The sequence below is a fragment of the Clytia hemisphaerica genome, unplaced genomic scaffold (assembly GCF_902728285.1).
Source record: "Clytia hemisphaerica strain Z4C2 unplaced genomic scaffold, Clytia hemisphaerica genome assembly, whole genome shotgun sequence".
In the NCBI taxonomy this organism is placed as follows: Eukaryota; Metazoa; Cnidaria; class Hydrozoa; order Leptothecata; family Clytiidae; genus Clytia; species Clytia hemisphaerica.
Genome location: NW_027104030.1, coordinates 95,985 through 118,468, shown reverse-complemented (window position 1 = coordinate 118,468; position 22,484 = coordinate 95,985). Strand labels below are relative to the sequence as shown.

General features: G+C 33.2%; 1 protein-coding gene across 4 annotated transcripts in view; it reads right to left on the bottom strand.

The window, feature by feature from the left end:
• Positions 1 to 22,484, bottom strand: part of LOC136811662 (titin homolog) — a 47,720-nt gene that overhangs the window by 13,139 nt on the left and 12,097 nt on the right. Inside the window, exons 21-38 of one of the 4 annotated variants that reach the window (XM_067068286.1) lie at positions 21,884 to 22,405; positions 21,648 to 21,703; positions 18,149 to 18,433; positions 17,683 to 17,718; positions 16,644 to 16,703; positions 14,912 to 15,220; positions 13,881 to 13,931; positions 11,149 to 11,214; positions 10,051 to 10,194; positions 9,658 to 9,792; positions 8,264 to 8,428; positions 6,852 to 7,013; positions 5,660 to 5,800; positions 4,473 to 4,892; positions 4,062 to 4,202; positions 2,470 to 2,889; positions 2,060 to 2,200; positions 469 to 888 (exon numbers count right to left, since the gene is read on the bottom strand). In XM_067068286.1, the coding sequence (XP_066924387.1) occupies positions 469 to 888; positions 2,060 to 2,200; positions 2,470 to 2,889; positions 4,062 to 4,202; positions 4,473 to 4,892; positions 5,660 to 5,800; positions 6,852 to 7,013; positions 8,264 to 8,428; positions 9,658 to 9,792; positions 10,051 to 10,194; positions 11,149 to 11,214; positions 13,881 to 13,931; positions 14,912 to 15,220; positions 16,644 to 16,703; positions 17,683 to 17,718; positions 18,149 to 18,433; positions 21,648 to 21,703; positions 21,884 to 22,405 (3,674 nt within the window). The remainder of the gene's footprint in view (positions 1 to 468; positions 889 to 2,059; positions 2,201 to 2,469; positions 2,890 to 4,061; positions 4,203 to 4,472; positions 4,893 to 5,659; positions 5,801 to 6,851; positions 7,014 to 8,263; positions 8,429 to 9,657; positions 9,793 to 10,050; positions 10,195 to 11,148; positions 11,215 to 13,880; positions 13,932 to 14,911; positions 15,221 to 16,643; positions 16,704 to 17,682; positions 17,719 to 18,148; positions 18,434 to 21,647; positions 21,704 to 21,883; positions 22,406 to 22,484) is intronic. The other 3 variants (XM_067068287.1, XM_067068288.1, XM_067068289.1) reach the window with 3 other exon arrangements.

Here is a 22,484-nt window from a genome sequence, read left to right as displayed (position 1 = left end):
AGGAAGGGGAAAAAGGATTTTATGATTTTAGTAATATGATTTGTTTCGGAACAAACCAAAGTTGTGCACATTGTGCGCCCCCCATCTCCGGAAATGGAATAGAAGACGTTGTACTGTTTTGCAGATTCGCGAGTTCAATATTAGGGATTCAAAATCGATATTCCAAAACCGTCAATAAAAACTTGTTGACAAATGCTATTGACTTCAAATTAACAACGGATGACAAATGTTAATATAAGGATTAAGAATTTGAAAACAAATTTTTTCCCTACTTCAATGCAACCTGCAAGTCCCTGAAAAGGACAGTAGTAGGATAGTAATGGATAGCTTGTTCATTGACGCGAACATTGGTAGCCTATTCTAAGGAATGGATTTTTTAAATGCACAGTAAACCATTGATCTGTGAAAATAAAACTCAGAGCTGAAATAAAATTAATTGAATAAAATTCATCATTAATACACTCTTACCAAATTCTTCTCTTTCACTTATCAAATTTTGATCTGCAATGTTGGCTGTATTTTTGTGGCAGATTGGCGATACTGAAGTAGATTTTTTTTTCTTGTTGATTTGTAAGGCTTGCAATCCAATCGAGGCTTCCTTCAAAAAAGTGTTATATGAATCATGATTGTTTTCCTTAGAATATTTCTTCCTCATAGTTTTCAACATCTCTCTTATCTTTGGCCATCCAAGTTCATCTAGACCTTCGGGTAGATCTTTCTCCATCTTTATCTTGGAATCCCAAAATTCTTTATTAATGTTCGTTTTGCCAGTTATTGCATCTGTTCCAAGATGAACTACCTTGAGAGTAATCTTTCTGCTATACAATCGTGCTATGTACCAATCTTTGTTGGATGTTTTTTCAATCTTGCTGTCATCTTCAATTCCACCTGAATTGAACAAAATAAGAAATAGAATGTAACTCTGTATGGATTATTTCAGGTGCTAATTAGGGGTGACAATAAATTTTCCAAAACCTATTTAAAGGAGTGTGATTACTCCAGAAGGTCGGTGGTTTGATTTTAAAATTTAGATATTTTAGGTCTCACTCTTGGTGTCTATTATAAAATGCAAGACACTTTTCAGTACCTTGCTCTTTCTGGACAGGTGACACATTATTTTATGTGTCTTCAATCTTAAAACCTTTTATGCAATCCGAAAGATATTAGTGATTTGAATAATTTGAAATGATAATTGTTTTCAACCCTATTATTATCAGAATTTTTTTGAGTTTTGTATTGTCAAGGGGGTGTTTTGCACCACCCTCAATAATTTTTGATCGAGGTGTGCTATGAACATCAAATTTGGTGCGAATGTTCACTACCATAATGAAAACTTATGGCGAAAATTTCAAGTTTGTGACGTCATCTTACAGGTGATGACGAATGAAACAAATTCTAAATTATTTTGAAAAACTTTTAAACTTCTATTTGATATCTAAAACCTGTCCAAATTTGAATCATTTGGATAACTAAAGTTATGCCGATTTTAAGATTTTGAGGTTTTACAGGGTTTAAGCAAGGTTTTATGATGTCTCGGCACAATAAAGTCATAAAACCTGATCTACTTGGTCTATGATCCTGCAATTCGGTATACTGGTTGCTAATAGGATTTTATTAAAAGTCACAAAATTTCAAAGCATGTAAAATTTTTTTCGCTGAGATATTAAGAAAAGAACACCAGGGTGGTGCAAAGCACCCCCTGATAAAAATAGGGTTAAAAATTTCAATAATTAAAAACGGCAATGAAGCAAATAAAAATAAACTCCCTTTAAAACCGAGGGGAAATTATCCTTTTTACGGGAATGAGCTTCCTAAACTTTAGACCGTCAGAATGTTTTTAAAATTTTTATTAAAATTTAGTTTAATGTCTTTTGACAGGATAAAAGGTTAATTTGTTTTGAGAGTGTTGCTTCTTTAAAATTGAAGTTTTATTTGTTCTTTATTTCTTTTATTTCTTCTTTATTTTGATTTCAATTATTCGAAATTTTCAAATATTTCCCTAATAATCATATTTTCGACAGTTCCAAAATTACTATGATTACTTAAATAATTGAATTACTTTTTTTTGTTTCCTGAATAGATGAGGATGATGATAAGTGTGTATTCTCAGATTCAGAGAGGTTTTGTTGCTTTTCTGATTTGAGAACTTGAGCAGTTTCTTCAACTGCCTCCTCGTCTTCTTTGTCTTCTTGGTTTGTAACTGAAATGAAATTGATTTCATTTGTTCAAACATTTCGAGTGCAAGATCTAATTACCCTTATTTCTTCCTAAGTTTAACCCTTTCCTTACCCATTGTAAGTACCAGAAAAGTAGGATAGTAATGGATTACTACTTCATTGACGCGAACATTGGTAGTCTATTCTAAGGAATGGATTTTTTAGCTGCACAGCAAACCATTGATCTGTGAAAATAAAACTCAGAGCTGAAATAAAATTAATTGAATAAAATTCATCATTAATACACTCTTACCGAATTCTTCTCTTTCACTTATCAAATCTTGATCGACAATGTTGGCTGTATTTTTGTGGCAGATTGGCGATACTGAAGTAGATTTTTTTTTCTTGTTGATTTGTAAGGCTTGCAATCCAATCGAGGCTTCCTTCAAAAAAGTGTTATATGAATCATGATTGTTTTCCTTAGAATATTTCTTCCTCATAGTTTTCAACATCTCTCTTATCTTTGGCCATCCAAGTTCATCTAGACCTTCGGGTAGATCTTTCTCCATCTTTATCTTGGAATCCCAAAATTCTTTATTAATGTTCGTTTTGCCAGTTATTGCATCTGTTCCAAGATGAACTACCTTGAGAGTAATCTTTCTGCTATACAATCGTGCTATGTACCAATCTTTGTTGGATGTTTTTTCAATCTTGCTGTCATCTTCAATTCCACCTGAATTGAACAAAATAAGAAATAGAATGTAACTCTGTATGGATTATTTCAGGTGCTAATTAGGGGTGACAATAAATTTTCCAAAACCTATTTAAAGGAGTGTGATTACTCCAGAAGGTCGGTGGTTTGATTTTAAAATTTAGATATTTTAGGTCTCACTCTTGGTGTCTATTATAAAATGCAAGACACTTTTCAGTACCTTGCTCTTTCTGGACAGGTGACACATTATTTTATGTGTCTTCAATCTTAAAACCTTTTATGCAATCCGAAAGATATTAGTGATTTGAATAATTTGAAATGATAATTGTTTTCAACCCTATTATTATCAGGCTTTTTTTGAGTTTTGTATTGTCAAGGGGGTGTTTTGCACCACCCTCAATAATTTTTGATCGAGGTGTGCTATGAACATCAAATTTGGTGCGAATGTTCACTACCATAATGAAAACTTATGGCGAAAATTTCAAGTTTGTGACGTCATCTTACAGGTGATGACGAATGAAACAAATTCTAAATTATTTTGAAAAACTTTTAAACTTCTATTTGATATCTAAAACCTGTCCAAATTTGAATCATTTGGATAACTAAAGTTATGCTGATTTTAAGATTTTGAGGTTTTACAGGGTTTAAGCAAGGTTTTATGATGTCTCGGCACAATAAAGTCATAAAACCTGATCTACCTGGTCTATGATCCTGCAATTCGGTATACTGGTTACTAATAGGATTTTATCAAAAGTCACAAAATTTCAAAGCATGTAAAATTTTTTTCGCTGAGATATTAAGAAAAGAACACCAGGGTGGTGCAAAGCACCCCCTGATAAAAAATAGGGTTAAAAATTTCAATAATTAAAAACGGCAATGAAGCAAATAAAAATAAACTCCCTTTAAAACCGAGGGGAAATTATCCTTTTTACGGGAATGAGCTTCCTAAACTTTAGACCGTCAGAATGTTTTTATAATTTTTATTAAAATTTAGTTTAATGTCTTTTGACAGGATAAAAGGTTAATTTGTTTTGAGAGTGTTGCTTCTTTAAAATTGAAGTTTTAATTGTTCTTTATTTCTTTTATTTCTTCTTTATTTTAATTTCAATTATTCGAAATTTTCAAATATTTCCCTAATAATCATATTTTCGACAGTTCCAAAATTACTATGATTACTTAAATAATTGAGTTACTTTTTTTTGTTTCCTGAATAGATGAGGATGATGATAAGTGTGTATTCTCAGATTCAGAGAGGTTTTGTTGCTTTTCTGATTTGAGAACTTGAGCAGTTTCTTCAACTGCCTCCTCGTCTTCTTTGTCTTCTTGGTTTGTAACTGAAATGAAAGTTGATTTCATTTGTTCAAACATTTCGAGTGCAAGATCTAATTACCCTTATTTCTTCCTAAGTTTAACCTTTTCCTTACCCATTGTAAGTACCAGAAAAGTAGGATAGTAATGGATAACTACTTCATTGACGCGAACATTGGTAGTCTATTCTAAGGAATGGATTTTTTAACTGCACAGTAAACCATTGATCTGTGAAAATAAAACTCAGAGTTGAAATAAAATTAATTGAATAAAATTCATCATTAATACACTCTTACCGAATTCTTCTCTTTCACTTATCAAATCTTGATCTACAATGTTGGCTGTATTTTTGTGGCAGATTGGCGATACTGAAGTATATTTTTTTTTCTTGTTGATTTGTAAGGCTTGCAATCCAATCGAGGCTTCCTTCAAAAAAGTGTTATATGAATCATGATTGTTTTCCTTAGAATATTTCTTCCTCATAGTTTTCAACATCTCTCTTATCTTTGGCCATCCAAGTTCATCTAGACCTTCGGGTAGATCTTTCTCCATCTCTATCTTGGAATCCCAAAATTCTTGATTAATGTTCGTTTTGCCAGTTATTGCATCTGTTCCAAGATGAACTAACTTGAGAGTAATTCTTCTGTTATATAATCGTGATATGTACCAATCTTTGTTGGATGTGTTTTCAATCTTGCTGTCATCTTCAGCACCACCTGAATTGAACAAAATAAGAAATAGAATGTAACTCTGTATGGATTATTTCAGGTGCTAATTAGGGGTGACAATAAATTTTCCAAAACCTATTTAAATGAGTGTGATTACTCCAGAAGGTCGGTGCTTTGATTTTAAAATTTAGATATTTTAGGTCTCACTCTTGGTGTCTATTATAAAATGCAAGACACTTTTCAGTACCTTGCTCTTTCTGGACAGGTGACACATTATTTTACGTGTCTTTAATCTTAAAACCTTTTATGCAATCAGAAAGATATTAGTGATTTGAATAATTTGAAATGATAATTGTTTTCAACCCTATTATTATCAGGCTTTTTTAAAGTTTTGTATTGTCAAGGGGGTGTCTTGCACCACCCTCAATAATTTTTGATCGAGGTGTGCTATGAAAATCAAATTTGGTAGGAATGTTCACTACTATAATGAGAACTTATGGCAAAAATTTCAAGTTTGTGACGTCATCTTACAGGTGGGAAATTATCCTTTTTATGGGAATGAGCTTCCTAAACTTTAGAACGTCAGAATGTTTTTAAAATTTTAATTAAAATTTAGTTTAATGTCTTTTGACAGGAAAAAAGGTTAATTTGTTTTGAGAGTGTTGCTTCTCTAAAATTGAAGTTTTATTTGTTCTTTATTTATTTCGTTTCTTCTTTATTTTAATTTCAATTATTCGAAATTTTCAAATATTTCTCTAATAATCATATTTTCGACAGTTCCAAAATTACTATGATTACTAAAATAATTGAATTACTTTTTTTTGTTTTCTGAATAGATGACGATGATGACAAGTGTGTATTCAGAGATTCAGAGAGGTTTTGTTGCTTTTCTGATTTGAGAACTTGAGCAGTTTCTTCAACTGCCTCCTCGTCTTCTTTGTCTTCTTGGTTTGTAACTGAAATGAAAGTTGATATCATTTGTTCAAACATTTCGAGTGCAATATCTTATTACCCTTATTTCTTACCGTCACCTATGTTCACAAAGTTGACTATGAATCGTTTCAGACAATGGACATAACACGTTGCAGATTCTTTCATTGAGGAGATTTCTTGTCGGACAGACGGCAAGATCTCTTTTTTCAAAGTTGAATTTCTTTATTACAGTCGACATAGATTCAATAATTGGACAATATAAAGTAAACGCAGTATCTAGATTGAAAGTGATGCTGGCTGACATAGATGACGCTAATAACTATGCATAATTAGTTCAAAATTACGCAGTCTTTCTTGCTTCTCTGTAGATTAAACCAAAATTCAATAGAATTAACCCGTTTAAGTGCCAAGGTCCTTTTTTCTTAGCTTTTAGAAAAAAACATCTCTAGTTACAACTTTAAAGGCTTATTTCACCTGATCTAAAGGGGGTTAGAAGCTCGTTTATAGCTTTTTGGATAGCTTAGAGTCTCTTCTTTCTTTTTGGTGTCTTCAGCACCACCCGATTTAGGAAGGGCAGGGTAGGTGGCGGCTAAGGGAGAGTGTACGTTAGGGAAATTAAAGCGTCGATTGAAATCCATTGAAAGTTTCCCAGTGGTAAAACTTCAATGCAATTCGCTAGAGGGCAGCAAAAGTAGAAGAAGAAGAAGAAGTTTACATGGAAAACTTTTTGGTTTGTAAAGCAGTTTAGATATCAGAGACTCGAATTTATTTGTTATGTGTAACAGCTAGTTTAAGTTGGGAAGATGACAAGATGTTTGTTTTCAATATAATAATATTTGTTTTCAATGTTGCTATACATTTTGAAATAATGCCTTTCTCTTGTTGTTCAACTGACTCTGTAACTGAAATCAAAAATTGATTTTTTTCCAAATAGTTCACAGTATTTAAGAAATATATTTTATTGTCGTTTTGTCAAGCAACATTCATTGGGGAGATTTACATTTCTTTATTAGAATTACGTTATCTTACCTTAGTAAGATACCTTGCGTTATCTTAGTTAATTAATTGAATTACCTTGTTTTGGTTCCTGAATAGATGAAAATGATGACAAGTCTCTATTCAAAGATTCAGAGAGGTTTTGTTGCTTTTCTGGTTTAAGGACTTCGGCAGTTTCTTCAATTGCTTCCTCGTCTACTTCGTCTTCGTCGTCAGAAGACAAAGAATCGTCTTCTTGGTCTGTAACGGAAATCAAAATTGATTTCATTTGTTTAAACATTTCGAGTGCTAAATCTTGAACTAACTACCCTTATTTCCAAAGTTGAATTTCATTTATACAGTTGACATAGATTCAATGATTGCAGAATATGCAGTAAACGCAGTATCTAGATTTAAAGTGATGCTGGTTGACATAGATGACGCTAATAACAATGCATAATTAGTTCAAGGTTACGCAGTCTTTCTTGCTGCTCTGTAGATCGAACCAAAATTCAATAGGATTAACCCATTAAGTGCCAAGGTCCTTTCTTTCTAAGAGTTTGAAAAAAAATCTCTAGTTCAAACTTTAAAGGCCAATGTCACCTGATCTAAAGGGAGTTAGAAGCTCGTTTATAGCCCATTGGATAGCTTACTCTCAGGTACCCAATAAACGGGGGGTTTGCAATAAGCGGGTTGGGTGGAAAAAACCTCAAAACTTAATAAGCGGGGGGGGGGTGTTGGAAGAAATGTCCTATGTAGAAAATTAGAGGGACAGTGTACGTAAGGGAAATTAAAGCATCGATTGAAATCCATTGAAAGTTTCCCAGTGGTAAAACTTCAATACAATTCTCTAGAGGGCAGAAAAAGTAAAAGAAGGCCCCACAAATTGTCGAGAAACGGTCATAACCTCAAAAAATTGGATTTTTGTCAAATTTTTGCATTTTTTTTACTTTTTGCTTTAAAATCTTAATCGAAACACAGCCTTATGAATTCTTTTTCCTTGACCATGAAGCACAATCAAATTTATACGAGTTAGACCAAAAATGACGATTTCTAACTATAACTGGGCATTGCAGGTGGACTTCGCCCTCCTATATAGCCCATGTCGGGTATACCCAACATTGGCACTTACATGGTTGAAAAGGCAGTGGAAACGATAAAAGTAGAAGTTTACATGGAAAACTTTTTGGTTTGTAAAGCAGTTTAGCTATCAGAGACTCGAATTTATTTGTTATGTGTAACAGCTAGTTTAAGTTGGGAAGATGACAAGACGTTTGTTTTCAATGTTGCTATACATTTTGAAATAATGCCTTTCTCTTGTTGTTCAACTGACTCTGTAACTGAAATCAAAAATTGATTTTTTCCAAATAGTTCACAGTATTTAAGAAATATATTTTATTGTCGTTTTGTCAAGCAACATTCATTGGAGAGATTTACATTTCTTTATTAGAATTACGTTATCTTACCTTAGTAAGATACCTTGCGTTATCTTAATTAATTAATTGAATTACCTTGATTTGGTTCCTGAATAGATGAAAATGATGACAAGTCTCTATTCAAAGATTCAGAGAGGTTTTGTTGCTTTTCTGGTTTAAGGACTTGGGCAGTTTCTTCAATTGCTTCCTCTACTTCGTCTTCGTCGTCAGAAGACGAAGAATCGTCTTCTTGGTCTGTAACTGAAATCAAAATTGATTTCATTTGTTTAAACATTTCGAGTGCTAAATCTTGAACTAACTACCCTTATTTCCAAAGTTGAATTTCATTTATACAGTTGATATAGATTCGATGATTGCAGAATATGCAGTAAACGCAGTATCTAGATTTGAAGTGATGCTGGTTGACATAGATGACGCTAATAACAATGCATAATTAGTTCAAGGTTACGCAGTCTTTCTTGCTGCTCTGTAGATCGAACCAAAATTCAATAGGATTAACCCATTAAGTGCCAAGGTCCTTTCTTTCTTAGAGTTTGAAAAAAAATCTCTACTTCAAACTTTAAAGGCCAATGTCACCTGATCTAAAGGGAGTTAGAAGCTCGTTTATAGCCCATTGGATAGCTTACTCTCGGGTACCAAATAAACGGGGGGTTTGCAATAAGCGGGTTGGATGGAAAAAATCTCAAAACTTAATAAGCGGGGGGGGTGTTGGAAAAAATGTCCTATGTAGAAAATTTTTGAAAAGGAGGCTAAAAACGGAAGAATTAGAACAAAACAGGGAACTTTCAAAAATATTTTCCCAAAAATTAATAAGCGGGGTTGGAATAGGAATGTCCTCGGTGGAAAATTTTCGAAAATTTTATTAGCGGGGGGACGCTCATTAGGTACCCGAGAGTAGAGTCTCGTCTTTCTTTTTGACACCTTCGGGGGCGCCCGGTTTAGGAAATAGAGGGTGGGTAGCGACTGAGGGACAGTGTACGTAAGGGAAATTAAAGCATCGATTGAAATCCATTGACAGTTTCCCAGTGGTAAAACTTCAATACAATTCTCTAGAGGGCAGAAAAAGTAAAAGAAGGCCCCACAAATTGTCGAGAAACGGTCAAAACCTCAAAAACGTGGATTTTTGTCAAATTCTTGCACTTTTTGAATTTTTGGTTTAAAATCTCATTGGAAACACACCCTCATGAATTTTTTTTCTTTGACCACGAAGCACAATCCAATTTCTACGAGGTAGACCAAAAATGACGATTTCTAACTAAAACTGGGCATTGAAGGAGGACTTCGCCCTCCTTTATAGCCCATGTCGGGTATACCCAACATTGGCACTTACAGGGTTGAAAAGGCAAGTGAAACGATAAAAGTAGAAGTTTACATGAAAAACTTTTTGGTTTGTAAAGCAGTTTTAGCTATCAGAGACTCGAATTTATTTGTTAAGGGGGGTATATCCTACTGTATTTGATTTAACTTACGAAAGGAAGCTAACAGATTCCTTTTTGATTTTTTTACTGGATGATCAAATTTCTTTGTTCTTGGAGATGCCGGGCTCGTGTGTTTTTGCTCTTCTTTTGACCCGGTGACTTTGACAGATTCTAAAATTGTAAAAGCTACTTTATGTTGGGAAGATGACAAGACGTTTGTTTTCAATGTTGATATACATTTTACAGGTAAAATAATGCCTTTCTCTTTTTGTTCAACTGGCTCTGTAACTGAAATCAAAAGCTGATTTTTTCTCAAATAGTTCACAGTATTTAAGAAATATATTTTATTGTTATTTTTCAAGCAACATTCATTTCTTTATTTGAATTACGTTATCTTATCTTATTAAGATACCTTTCGTTATCTTAGTTAAATAATTGAATTACTTTGTTTTGGTTCCTGAATAGACGAGGATGATGACAAGTTTGTATTCAGAGGTTCAGAGAGGTTTTGTTGCTTTTCTGCTTTGAGGACTTGGGCAGATTCTTCAATTGCTTCCTCGTTTTCCGTGTCTACTTTGTCTTCCTGGTCTGTAAATGAAATCAAAGTTAACTTAATTTGTTGACTTAATTTGTGCAAACAAAAAAACTTTTTAAACTTAATTTTGTAAAGAAAAGTAGTCATATTTCTCTATTCTTTCTTTTAATTTCATTTTTTTCGAATTTTTCGAAAGGATGTGAAATTAAAATATTCCTGTTATAAAACTCTTCATTGATTGCCTTTCATTATTAAACTTCAATATTTGAAAGTGTTATATTCTATCTTACTCTCATCGTCAAACCTATCATAACTCTCATAAAAAACTCATCATATAACATGTAGCATTTACAAATTCAGACATTTGATTAAAAAATTCTTTTATTCCCTAGATTTTTAAAACTTCATTAATTTTCTATCTATCATTTATTTACCATAGAGTTGCCAGAAAATTTATCAATAAATGAATAAATTTTTGTTGTTTCTTGCCTGTAGCCCATCAAAATATTGAAGTTTAAAATATTCCCCTAGTGATTACATTTTCGAAAGTGTCAAATTTATTATGATTTTAGTTAAATAATGGATTTATTTTGTTTTGGTTCGATATGGGGCTGAATAGATGCTTTTCAACGTGAATCGCGTTTTTGTTGTTTCAGGTCCACACAGCTTCCCAATTCGTTCCAATTTTAATAAATTGTAAGATTTAACAAAGTATTTGCTATTGCATGGTGCAGAGTGCAATATGGCATTTAATGTTTAAGTATCATTTTTGCCTCTTTTTTGCTACTTATTTCAGTCGAGGGAAACTAGTCATGGACTATTTTTTCTATAGCATATACTTTACAAATTAATAGAAAAAACAAAGCTTTACTTACTATTTTCTGCCTTTTAAGGCCAACTTCTGATCCAATATTTTAATTTCGCTAGCGAAATTTATTTTCGAAATTTTGAGTTGAAGCCGGCCTGTAAAAACGTCATTGCCATAACAATAATAGTTGATAACTTACCCACTTCATTTTGTGAACCTTCTTCGGCACAATCATCCATGTTGAAGTCAATCTCGTTATTTTCTGCTAAAAGGGTTAAAATACAGATGTTTATCTGTCTGATGTTTAACAAAATAAGAAAATTATTTTATGTCCATAGGAAAGTATTAGCTAAAGCAGGACAGAATTAGTCAAAATGTGTGTTTTCTGATAAGAAAAAAAAATGAACCAGACTAAATTTCCGTTACTCGTAAAAATTCTTTACCAACATAAAAAACTTTACAACAAAAATGTGGACATACTTTCAATAATATGGCTTATTAACATACATTTTCGCGTGGTAAAATCCTTTATTCTAACACTTATATTTTTTGTAAACTGAAAAAAATATTCCGGCTTTATGACATGTAGCTGCCCGTACGTTATTTAACGTTATCCTTCTAAATGCAAAATCTTGAACAATTTTGATTGAAAAGTCGTGTTTCTTTTTTACAATGGATAATATTGTGAGAATGTTTTGGATAATTGTACGATAAAATTTAAAAGCATGACGGATGGTCTCGATGTCAGATTCTTCTTCGTAGGTAAGACTAGCTTTTAATTAGCTTTCTTACATAAACATACTAGGGAATAAAATCGAATGACTATCTCGTCTTAAGGGGTTGTACATGAGCAGTTATAAAGAGACCAATTATAATAAGATTCCCGAAGAGTGTTAAAGTATGTCATAAGCTTCATTGACACCTTCTTTTCTTTTGTTAATAACTTCCGAAAAAGAAATTTCCAAGCAATAAAAGTATATATTTTCTGAAAGCCCATAAAATTTCCTAAATGATGGTGTTCATTAAAATCTTATTTGGTATACTGAATAAGAGTAATTATTAAAAGACCAAATTTTGACCTAGTTACATTCAAAAGACTTAAAGTCACCCATAGCTTTGAGCTATCGAGATGATTCTTTTTTATATGATTGGTTGGTCAAAAAAACTGTCTTAGGATTCTAATTGGTCTGTTCCCGACTTATTCAATAAACATAAAAAAAACCGAAAAATTGCTATAATTTTCTCTTTTTTTCTACTAAATTGCAAATTAAAAGATAATGAGACAATTAGAAGGAAAATCCTAAGACGGTTTTTTAGACCAATCTTCTGGGAATATATCAAAAAAAGAATAAAGTCGGTAGCTTAAAGCTATGGGTGACTTTAAGTCTTTTAAAGTTACCATGGTATGGCAAAATCTGATTTTTTTCTACAGTGATTTGAAATTTTGAGAGAGATAATTGGCTGTTTGATTAGTAATTGCGGAGACATGGATTTTCAAAAGGTGCGAAAAGAAATTATAATGTTCCTCTTTGTCTTTTGCAAATATCCAATTATAAGTTCAAATATGTTTAAATTTAAAAACGAATATATCTTGGGAAATAATTAAGATTTTAATTCAGTTTTTAGACAAAAAGAAAGTTTGGAGCATTCTTTTCTTGATCGGCCAAAAAAACGTTTTTTGGAAAAAAAAAGAATTTCAACCCCATGACATACCTTAATAATTACTCAGATATAATCATCATAGTCAATGAACCGTTGGCTCTCACAAGATAAATGCTAACACAAATATCAATTAGTTCGCGTTTCCTCTTAAAAATGACACACCGTATCTTTTCTTGTTGTCTTATTTCCAAACTCGCATTCTTTTGAATTATTATATAGAGGTTTTGCACAAATTGTTAAGTTACGTAAACTTGCCGCCATGATGGAAGAAAACATTCGAATTGTTCGAATTGCGTAAAGGATCTCCTCTTCGAATCCGCCATTATCGAAGAAGTTACGTAACTTAACAGGAATGAATTCCTTCTAGATTATAACATTTTATCGGGAAATTAGAAACTGACGGATTTCTTATTAAAACATCCTATTTTCTGTGGTTTTACAACCAGAATAACAAAAAATAAACAATGTATGTTACAAGCCCACTCAACTGACAACTTTTCAACAGCAGGCTGAAACGAAAAGTTATGCTGGCAATGTGAAGTTTGTTTTCAAGTTTAATCAAATTTCCAAATCAATCAAACTGGGTAATTTTCTTTTTTTCAAAACAACTCAACAAAGGTATTGGAGCACATAACAAGGAAAAAAAATTACAACTCTTCTTGTGGATTGGCTTTTTGGTTACCCTGTGAAACACGTGGTGAAATCAAGAGATATGATGAGTCTGATGAGTTGTTGGTTTGCTTCATTCATGGTAAATTGGATGTTAAGTAACTTTTTTACAAATGGCCGAGACTCTAATAAGAAACAGTATTTGATGTCCTGTAACTTCACATCATTTAGATTTGTAATCAAAAGTTTTAGGAAATTTGATGTAGATTCGAATTTTTTAATCCATTTTACCGTATCTCAAACAGTTGGGGCGGGCGTAATACGACCAAATATTATAGGTCATTCTCAAGAAGTACGAGACACGTCTTTCAGAACGTAAGCAAGACGTACGAGACACGTCTTTCGGGCTGGAAAGGTTAAGCAAAGCAAGCGATGTAAACAAAGTAAGACAGATGATGCCTCTAGCGGTATATCAGATGTCGTGATTTTTGACGTGGCGTGGTGAGAGTTTTAAGCGTGATTTTGGCTGTTTTCAATGAAAAAAGGCGTGATGAGAAAATTCTAATGAGTTGTGTGATTAAGATGACTACTCACTTTATTCCATTATAGCTACAAAAAGTCCAACAAAGTTAAGTAAATAAAATTTCAATTTAAACTCACCAAGCGATAGAATAGAATCGTCTTGTGTTGCTTTTATAATCGTTTCGTCATCTAATGAAGACAGTGATAGAATAATAATCATCATTTTCGCCAAGCAATAAAGTTGAGAGAGATCCAAAAATGAATGAAATGATATTAGATGTTAAGAAATGAAATTAGATGCTAGATGGACGATGATTCAATAAAGTAATCAAAATATTCCTGAAACCAAATGTTTACATTTCTTAATTCATTGTGAATTTCAAAATAAGAAAATGTTAATCTGTGGATTGTGCTTAATTTATATGTAACATTAGATGTAGTTAAACAAAAAAATTAGGATGAAGCTTTCTTTTTAAATTAATATTCGATTTTTTTCGAACGTTTTAGTCTCGATTTCGATTTTAATAGAAGAAAGGGAAGCATGAACATAAACAATACAAGAGAATTACTTTACTTATGTGTGCGCAAACCTAGGATCGATAGTTTTTAAGTTGACTGCTGTTACACTTCATTACACTTTATTTAATTATAATAGTATATTATTAATCATTCAGATTTTCCTCGTCTAAGGAATCAGAAATAGAAAATATGACGAAAATTTATTTCAGGTAACTAATCTACAAACCGGAGGTTATAAACAACTAACGAAAACTTGGTGATCATGAAATAGGAATATCGTTCGCAGCAATAACCATAATTTTTATGTAGAAAATTTCGCTGCTGAAAGATGCAAAATTCTCATCCTTGCGTGCCTTGGCGTGTTCTCGTGCTTTCGTGCCCTCCAAATGTTGACCTGCCGTCGATTTCCGACTTGCCTTCACTTTTTGACGATCACCAAGGCACTTCAGCCACGTCAAATGAATTGGGGCTTGTGGGCACGTCATTTATCAGACTCGGTTAAATGATTAAATTTTGGTAGCGCAAATTTTCGATGTAAAACGCCACACATTAATTTGAAATGGACCCCGAAAAAACACCTTTGTTTTGTAGATTAGGTTTCTGTATTTCTTAAAAAGAGTTCGAGTAACGAAGTCCAATATAAAAAATACCTTGGTAGTTCAAATCCTTGATGTATGCCACAGAAGATTCAACCAGCAAATTGAAAGAGCCGTGATCTTTTTCTTTCTTGAATTTCTTTCGCATTGACTTGAGCAGCTCGTTAATTGTTGACCAGTTAAGTTTTTGGAACTCATCATCATCATCAAAAACCATCTTTTTTGTTTTCCACTCAGTTTCACTTATCTTATCTACTCCAGTAATCGAACTAGATGATAAGTAAATAATTTTGAAAAATACTTCCGGCCTGATGTTTCGGGGACGATACCAGTGTTGGGGTAAGTCTTTGATCTCATCTTTATCTAAATTAGATCAAGTCCAGTTTAAAAGAAATTTACCCCAATTTAAAAGAAAGATTTGTCATAACTTCTAATTAAAATATGTCGTTGCGTAATTTCTAAAGCCTGCTGTCCACTAGTGCTATTTTTAGTTATCGCGAAATGTTATTTCAAAACCTTATCGCATGTCTGAAGTTATTTTTAGATTTTTCATGTCCCCTATAAAACAGGATAATCGCGAAATGAATAATATTTCCTCCCAACACGAGCGATATTCCGGCGATATCTGCAAAATTAAAATGGATCCAGCTCCATTCTGTGAACAGGAGGGTAGAATCTTGGGTTTATTCTCATCCTCTGACAAAAGATTTATTAAGTAAACAGTAGGTCTAAAAAGTTAACTGGGTAGAATTTGGGTAAATTGCTTGATGTTTAGGATCAACATTAAATTTTTCTTTTCACCCCGATTTCCATCAAATCTTTGTAAGAGCTTTAACCAAATTCTCCCTTTTTTCAAGAAAGAATTTGAGTGAACGCAGCGTGAATTCTAAAATATGAAAGGAGATTTTTCCCGAGAGACTGGGCTCGTTTTCTTCCTCCTCTGAGACCATTCTGAGATCTCAGCGTCGATTTCCCAATTCATCTTCAAGAAATATCTCTCTCTAACAAGATCTGTGTCTCATATTTAGCACTTTGTTTCAAAAAAGTAAGGAAAATTGTTCGTTTTTAACGTAGCCGAAATTTCGTCAAAAATTAGTATGTATCTGACACTATAAATTTTTTTCATAGAGATTGATGCCCTGACTTTTTCAATTTTTCATTATTCTTCATTTCTTTCAATATCGTATCTGTCAACAGACCTGGTGGGACCTAGGATTTTGCCGACCTAATTTTGAAAAAAAAAACAGGTTTGAAAATAATGAGAGTTCGGGGCTTTCCATGAACAAAATAGGGCTATGAAATGACATGTAATTTTTTAATTTACGAACCTTTGGTAATGCGAAAATAAATTTGGAAAAAAATTACATGGCAAAACGAAAAAATGGCTGTGAGATGTTGATATCAACATTCCATACACAAGAACTCAAAAAGCTTTATCGAGAAAACAAATTCACTCTTTTTTTCTTCGATCACATGTAATTTGATCTTGTGTAAACATTAAAATAAAAGACATGCATGTGGTTCTATTGTCAAAAACTATCGCGAAACAAATGTTTCGCGATTGGATAAAAATCTTGAGTTAAAACTTTTTCACTCCCTATCGCGAAACAAAATAACGCGATAGACAGGTTTATTTCGCGATAAACAGTGTTATTTATAGATGATCATTTCGCGATAGCTAAAAATAGCCTAGTGGACAGTAGGCTTAAGAGAAATATGCCATAGCGTAAGTTCTAAAGCTAAAACCTTGTGAATGGGCGTGAAAAGTTATAGAGGAAGAGTATACCTGTTTTACATGTTTTAACAGAGTCTTCTCCAACATTTGGGGCTAGAACTTCATCTGTATCTAAAAAATTATTTTACTTGATATTTCATCCTCAGCTTAGAGCAACCTTGAAAACAAATAATCTTTGTTTTGTTTCTCATGACAACAAAGAGCTTTTAACCCTTCGTGCATCTTCCTATATTTTTAATGAGGGAAGCATCTTGGGGGCGGCTCGAGGCCTCAATTAAAATCTCAAGATTGACAAGTACTATGACATTGAAATTTTGACCAGTAGTAGAAATGGATAAGCGGAGATGGTTTACAAAATTTCAGTTCCGCCACTTCTTTGGTTGGTATTTCATAGATAAGAATGTAAATTCGGCTAAATCGACGAATTAACTGATTGACATGGTAAATTTTACTGAAATTTGTTCTGATGGCTTATTTGCCTAAAAAAAGTGACGAGTGACAAAAGAATTTGACCATATGTATATTTGGTACTTTGCAGACCAGGCTGTAAAATACACGTTGACACCCCTCCGGAACTTTTGACTTGAAATTTTCACCAGTCATAGGTCTTGACCACCTGAGATGATGTGTAAAATTACGTGGTTCATATTTTACAGACCAGTCAGTTTTTTACCCAAAATGCTCACCTTCTGCATAATCACTGGTCCAATTTTGTTGAAATTTTGATAGTAAGCTTGTATTCTCAATACCTAACACTGGTCAAAATTCCAAGTTAATAGTAGGGGGACATAATCCCTACTTTGGCCAGGATTATTTGTTTTTGGACGTTTTTTGGATGCTGATTCTAATGATGACGTCACCAGGTGGCAATGACGTCATCAATCATACTGAAATTTTCACCAGAGATGCAATTCATATTTGGTGCACACTAGCAAGATTTCATTTTGATTGGTTAAGTATTTCAAAAATCATCAAAAATCTTTGAGCCCCCGCCCAAAGATGTGCAAAGGGTTAAGAAGGATTAGACTCAATGCCGTTTATCAATACAAAAACAAGGAACAATAAAAGTAGGAAAAAGTTTAACCGTTACCTGAGAGATAACCTTCATCTAACTCATCAAGTCCATCTGAAATGAAAAAGTAAAGGATACTCAGAAAAAATTAAGGGAAACCTTTTCTTTCTCTTTCATTGTTACAGTTCCGAAATACTGGAAAAGAAAACGGGTTATCTCGGTCTTTAAGAAAGGAGTCATATCTGTGTCTGATTTTATTCTTGAGCAGCTTGGAAAGGGTAAATATGTAGGAGCAGTGCTATTCGACTGACAGATCAACTGCAGATTCACTATCTTCGATTGATATTGATAAAGAATGTAAATTATATCGGGAACTGTGTTAACACCATGTTATTGACGGCAAGAGCGTCACGCGCCATATATAGTGTATGGTCAAGAGATAGGTGAATTGATGGTTGTATGTTTTTGGAAAAAAGAAATTACTCGTGTTTTGATCCGAATGAGATTTTTCTAACTTTCTTAGATATAATCTGAATAAACATACCGTCGTTTGAAATTGCTTTTACCAGCTCATCATCTTTGATGACTTCTCCGAAATCGTCTTGGATGGCAGCTTTGTGTTTCACAAACCAAGCTTTAGTCTCTTCAGGAGTGGGCACCTTTGCCTTTTTTATGGCGGTGTCCGAGATATTGAAAGATCCGTAGCACTTCATTGACAGCCTAGACGCCTCCCTTTGTGCCCATATACAAACATAGTACCGCGACGTAGTCGCTGGCCGATTTTTCATAAATTGCATAGCAACCGTCTTTAAATCCTCTCTTTCAACACCTAATTAAAAAATAAAATAATCATACATAAGGTTTCAGCCAACTCGGAGCAAAGTTCCATTAGTTAAGAATTGTCATTTAAATTGTCATATAGTCGAAAAAGCAGCAGCAGCAAAGTGAATTATACATAGCTTATAGACAACAGCTTTAGATACTGTCGACTGACATCAATTCATTTTCTACATGTCGGTTGTATTCCCAAGTTGATTAGACTGTTTACCATAACCAACGCTCGTCTAATCACTGATGGCGAATTGTGAATTTTGATCTGAATCAATATCAACACAAGAAAAATTGTATGTGTGTGTAAGTATTGTTTGGTTCAAATTATAATTTTTTGTTGACAAAGTCAACCTGACAATGATGACAATGAACATTTTGATTGCTTTTGAGGTCAAAGCCCCCGTTTCAAACTCCTAACTCAAGCTCGTGTGGAACACGCTTATGACATCTTGGTCAGAATATATTGGATAGCTGCATCACTTTGTAGATAACTGATAACTGGCCTAATCTTTACGATGAAGATAATCTATTTTGGAATCTACGTAAAGTTTCGGATCCAACAATGTATGATATGATCATATTAACATAGATGACCTCTAAACAAAGCCTTCTATGATGAAACTATCCCTCATTTGGGGACGAAGGACTTTTCTTGACTTGATTTTTACGGTATTGGATGATCCTTTTTTAAGAATCCACATTAAATTTCCGACCCAACGATATATAATATGACCATATTTGCAGAGATGACCTCTAGACCAGGAAATTTGATGACGTCATCACCCACTTTGGGGACAAATAAATTTTATTGGATTGATTTGTACGGTATGAGATAATCCTTTTTTTCAGAATTTACGTCGAAATTCTGATTCAACGGTATATGATACGACCATATTTTCTGTGATGACCTATAAACCGAAATTTTTCAGATGACGTCATCATAATTTGGCCCAAAAATTTGGCAAAAAAGAGAAATTCGAGTGGTTCCTGGGCCCAAATCATTTGGTTAGGTCTAAACTCGGTCTCTGCAAAAACTTTTTGTTTTAACCCTATGTTGCACGATTGTTTCACCATTGATTTTTACAATCATGTCAAAATCTTGAAAAAACCTCAAAATTGGAGTGTTCTGGTCTGTGAAATATGTCTTAATACAGATTTTTCTTTCAAAATTTTCAGAAATCATTTCTGGTTGTACGACTACCTTTTTGTAAAATTTGAACACAATCAGATGAGTCATTTGCAAGAAATAACATTTTTTAGAGAGCGACCATTTTGTGCTACCGACCCCTAAAATACCCCTGTAAAACGTGAAAGCCACTGATTTAGCCCGTAAAACATCTGCTTTCATATATACTATATAAAAAAATCAATATGGCACATTTTCTACCAAAATGTGGCACGACGGTCAGTCATTGCCTGGTCTAATACTTTAAGGGATTCTATGACAGTTTTGAAAATTTGTATATCGCTTCTGTATTCAGGATATGCACCACTGCAATGGATTTAAAAGATTTTATTGGGTCGCATTTCAAAAAACGTCAATCACAGAATTGAAAAATCAAAAACGTTTCGCCGAAATCTCGGAGGACATAGCAGTGGTGCACATCATCAATAGTGTGAACGTTAATCTATCTAAACCGTTACAACCTCAAAACGAGGCGACGTGTGCGATTGAAGTCTGTGTAAACACATTGCTTCGCTATTTTCTAACGTTGATCAGGCTAAAATATTTTAAACAAGTTGATGTTTTAACATCAAAATTTTATGAAAAAACGTTCGGAACTTTTAAAACTGTAGCGAATTTTTCAAGACATAGCTTAAATAATTTATTTGGTTAAAATATTGCCCTATACAAATAAAAATTCGTATATGTAAGGGCGAGTAAAATTCGAAACAAAAAAATCACGAGTGCAATTTTCAAATTGCACGAGTTATCGTGTGATTACGAGCTAATCGCACAATGATTTGAACAACTTTTCATATAATGAAAGAAAATTACAGTGGAAGTTTTATTTTTCTCTTCTCTCTATGTTTTTTCTTTTGTTGTTTTTATAGTTTTTTTTCTTTCACAAAATAACATTCGAATTAAAAAAACACTTTTGATATAAGAAAATTGTGAAAAACATTATAATTTCAATTTTGAAGAAATTGGCGCTTCATCGAAAGTGTGACTAAGGATTAATTGCTCTCTACAGAATGCAATTCACGATTAATTGCTCTCTTTGAAGGCGCGCCAAATAAGAAAAATAATCCATCGTGCGATTAAAAAATGATAACTATCATAGTTTCCCTTTAATTAAGCAAGTGTCTTTAAGTTCAACCCTTAGAAGTATAAACCCTTCAACTATCCAAAATAAAAACACAAAGGAAAAAACACAAAAAACAAAAAGACGAGACAGTTTACAACATAAATCTAGAATGAACATTCACAGAAAATCAATCAGGTTGGAGTTGAAAAGGAAAAAATGATGAAATATAGGTCCATCAAAGTAAAAAACTAGTGGTCTATAACGATCAAAAGAAGAAAACAACTCAATATCAGTCAAGATGGAAAGAAGTGACTCAATATGTGTCAAGAAATATTTCAAGGAAACACACAATCTGTTCCTCAGTTTTCGATCTACACAGGATTTCGGCCACTTTCGAAATATATATAGTCTAGAAGCATAAAACCTTCAACTATTCAAAATGGAAACATCAAGAACAAAACCCACAAGACAAAAAGACGAGACAAATTGCAACAAAAATCTAGAATTAATATTCACTGATTCTCAATCATGTTGGAGTGAAAAAGGAAATATGATGACATAGAAGTCCATCAATACAAAATTCGTGATCTTAAATAACTATAAGGAAGATATATACGGTCAGAAGATGCCTAATTACCGGCCCTCCATTGACAAGCTTTAGCTCAGAACTACAGCAGTTTGCTGAGGCTGAAGCCAAGAGCTTTCCAACGGTGCCAAAGTTTTTTCTTAGAAACCATTTTTAGATCCAAAGACGTCACAGAGAGACACAATATTATGGCTATTAGTGAATCAAAGAGTGAATTTATTTTTGATAAGTTTTATTATTTTGTTTTAATTTATTGTTTCCTGTTAATTAAAGAAAGACACTGAACCCCTCAACGGTACACTGCTTTTTTAAGATATCCTTTTCCAAGTTTTTCTTTCAAAACAATCAAACTAGAAAAATAAGGGTGTAAAACTTACCTGCAAGCTGAGTTGCGATGGAATGCCTCAACTTCGTTGGTGAAATCCTTTGAAACCTTAAAATCAATACAAAGATATTGTTGAAATAAATTGCACTAACTTTGATAGTAGCGTTAATTGAGTCAACGATACCAGGATTCCTAAATTGACAACACTGAAAAAAAAACAGGTTTAAAAAAGCGATTGGTGCAAGCGTCCTTTAAAAAGCATTGACTGTAAAGAAAAAAAAGACTTACCTCTCATGCATTGCAAATTCTGGAATCGATTTAAAAATAGTTGTCATTGCATTTGAGATAGCGGAGTGGGACATGGGCCCTTTTTCTCTGGACGAGGTAAATACGTGCAAATTATCATTATCAGGGTCACAGGTTATTTTGGGCCTGAGATGTTTAATATAGTTATTTAATTGCTGAAACAAATCTTTGCCAAGCAATAGCTTTTTGACTCCATATAAAAGACTTGTTTTGTAATTTATTGAAGATATTGCGTAAGCATCGAATTCTTCTTCTAGCTCTGCATTGTTGACCTCTTGTTGACAAAGATTTATCAAGTTTGAAGCACGGGCTGCATTTCCCATTGTTATCATCACCATCAAATGGTTTCTGGCAGCTACAGCATCTTTTTGACTATAATGGTGACTATTATTATCATTGATGTTGTTAAGAACATCAACAATATCTTGGATTTGTGGCGCTTGACCATACACATTCATGTCCGATGGTGTAAGTATCCGAGTGGATTTAAATGTCTGCATGAATCTAAGGTTAAAATTTTAAAAACATATTTTGCCATTTCCTCATTCAAGTTGCCTATGACTGTCGAAATATATTTACAGGG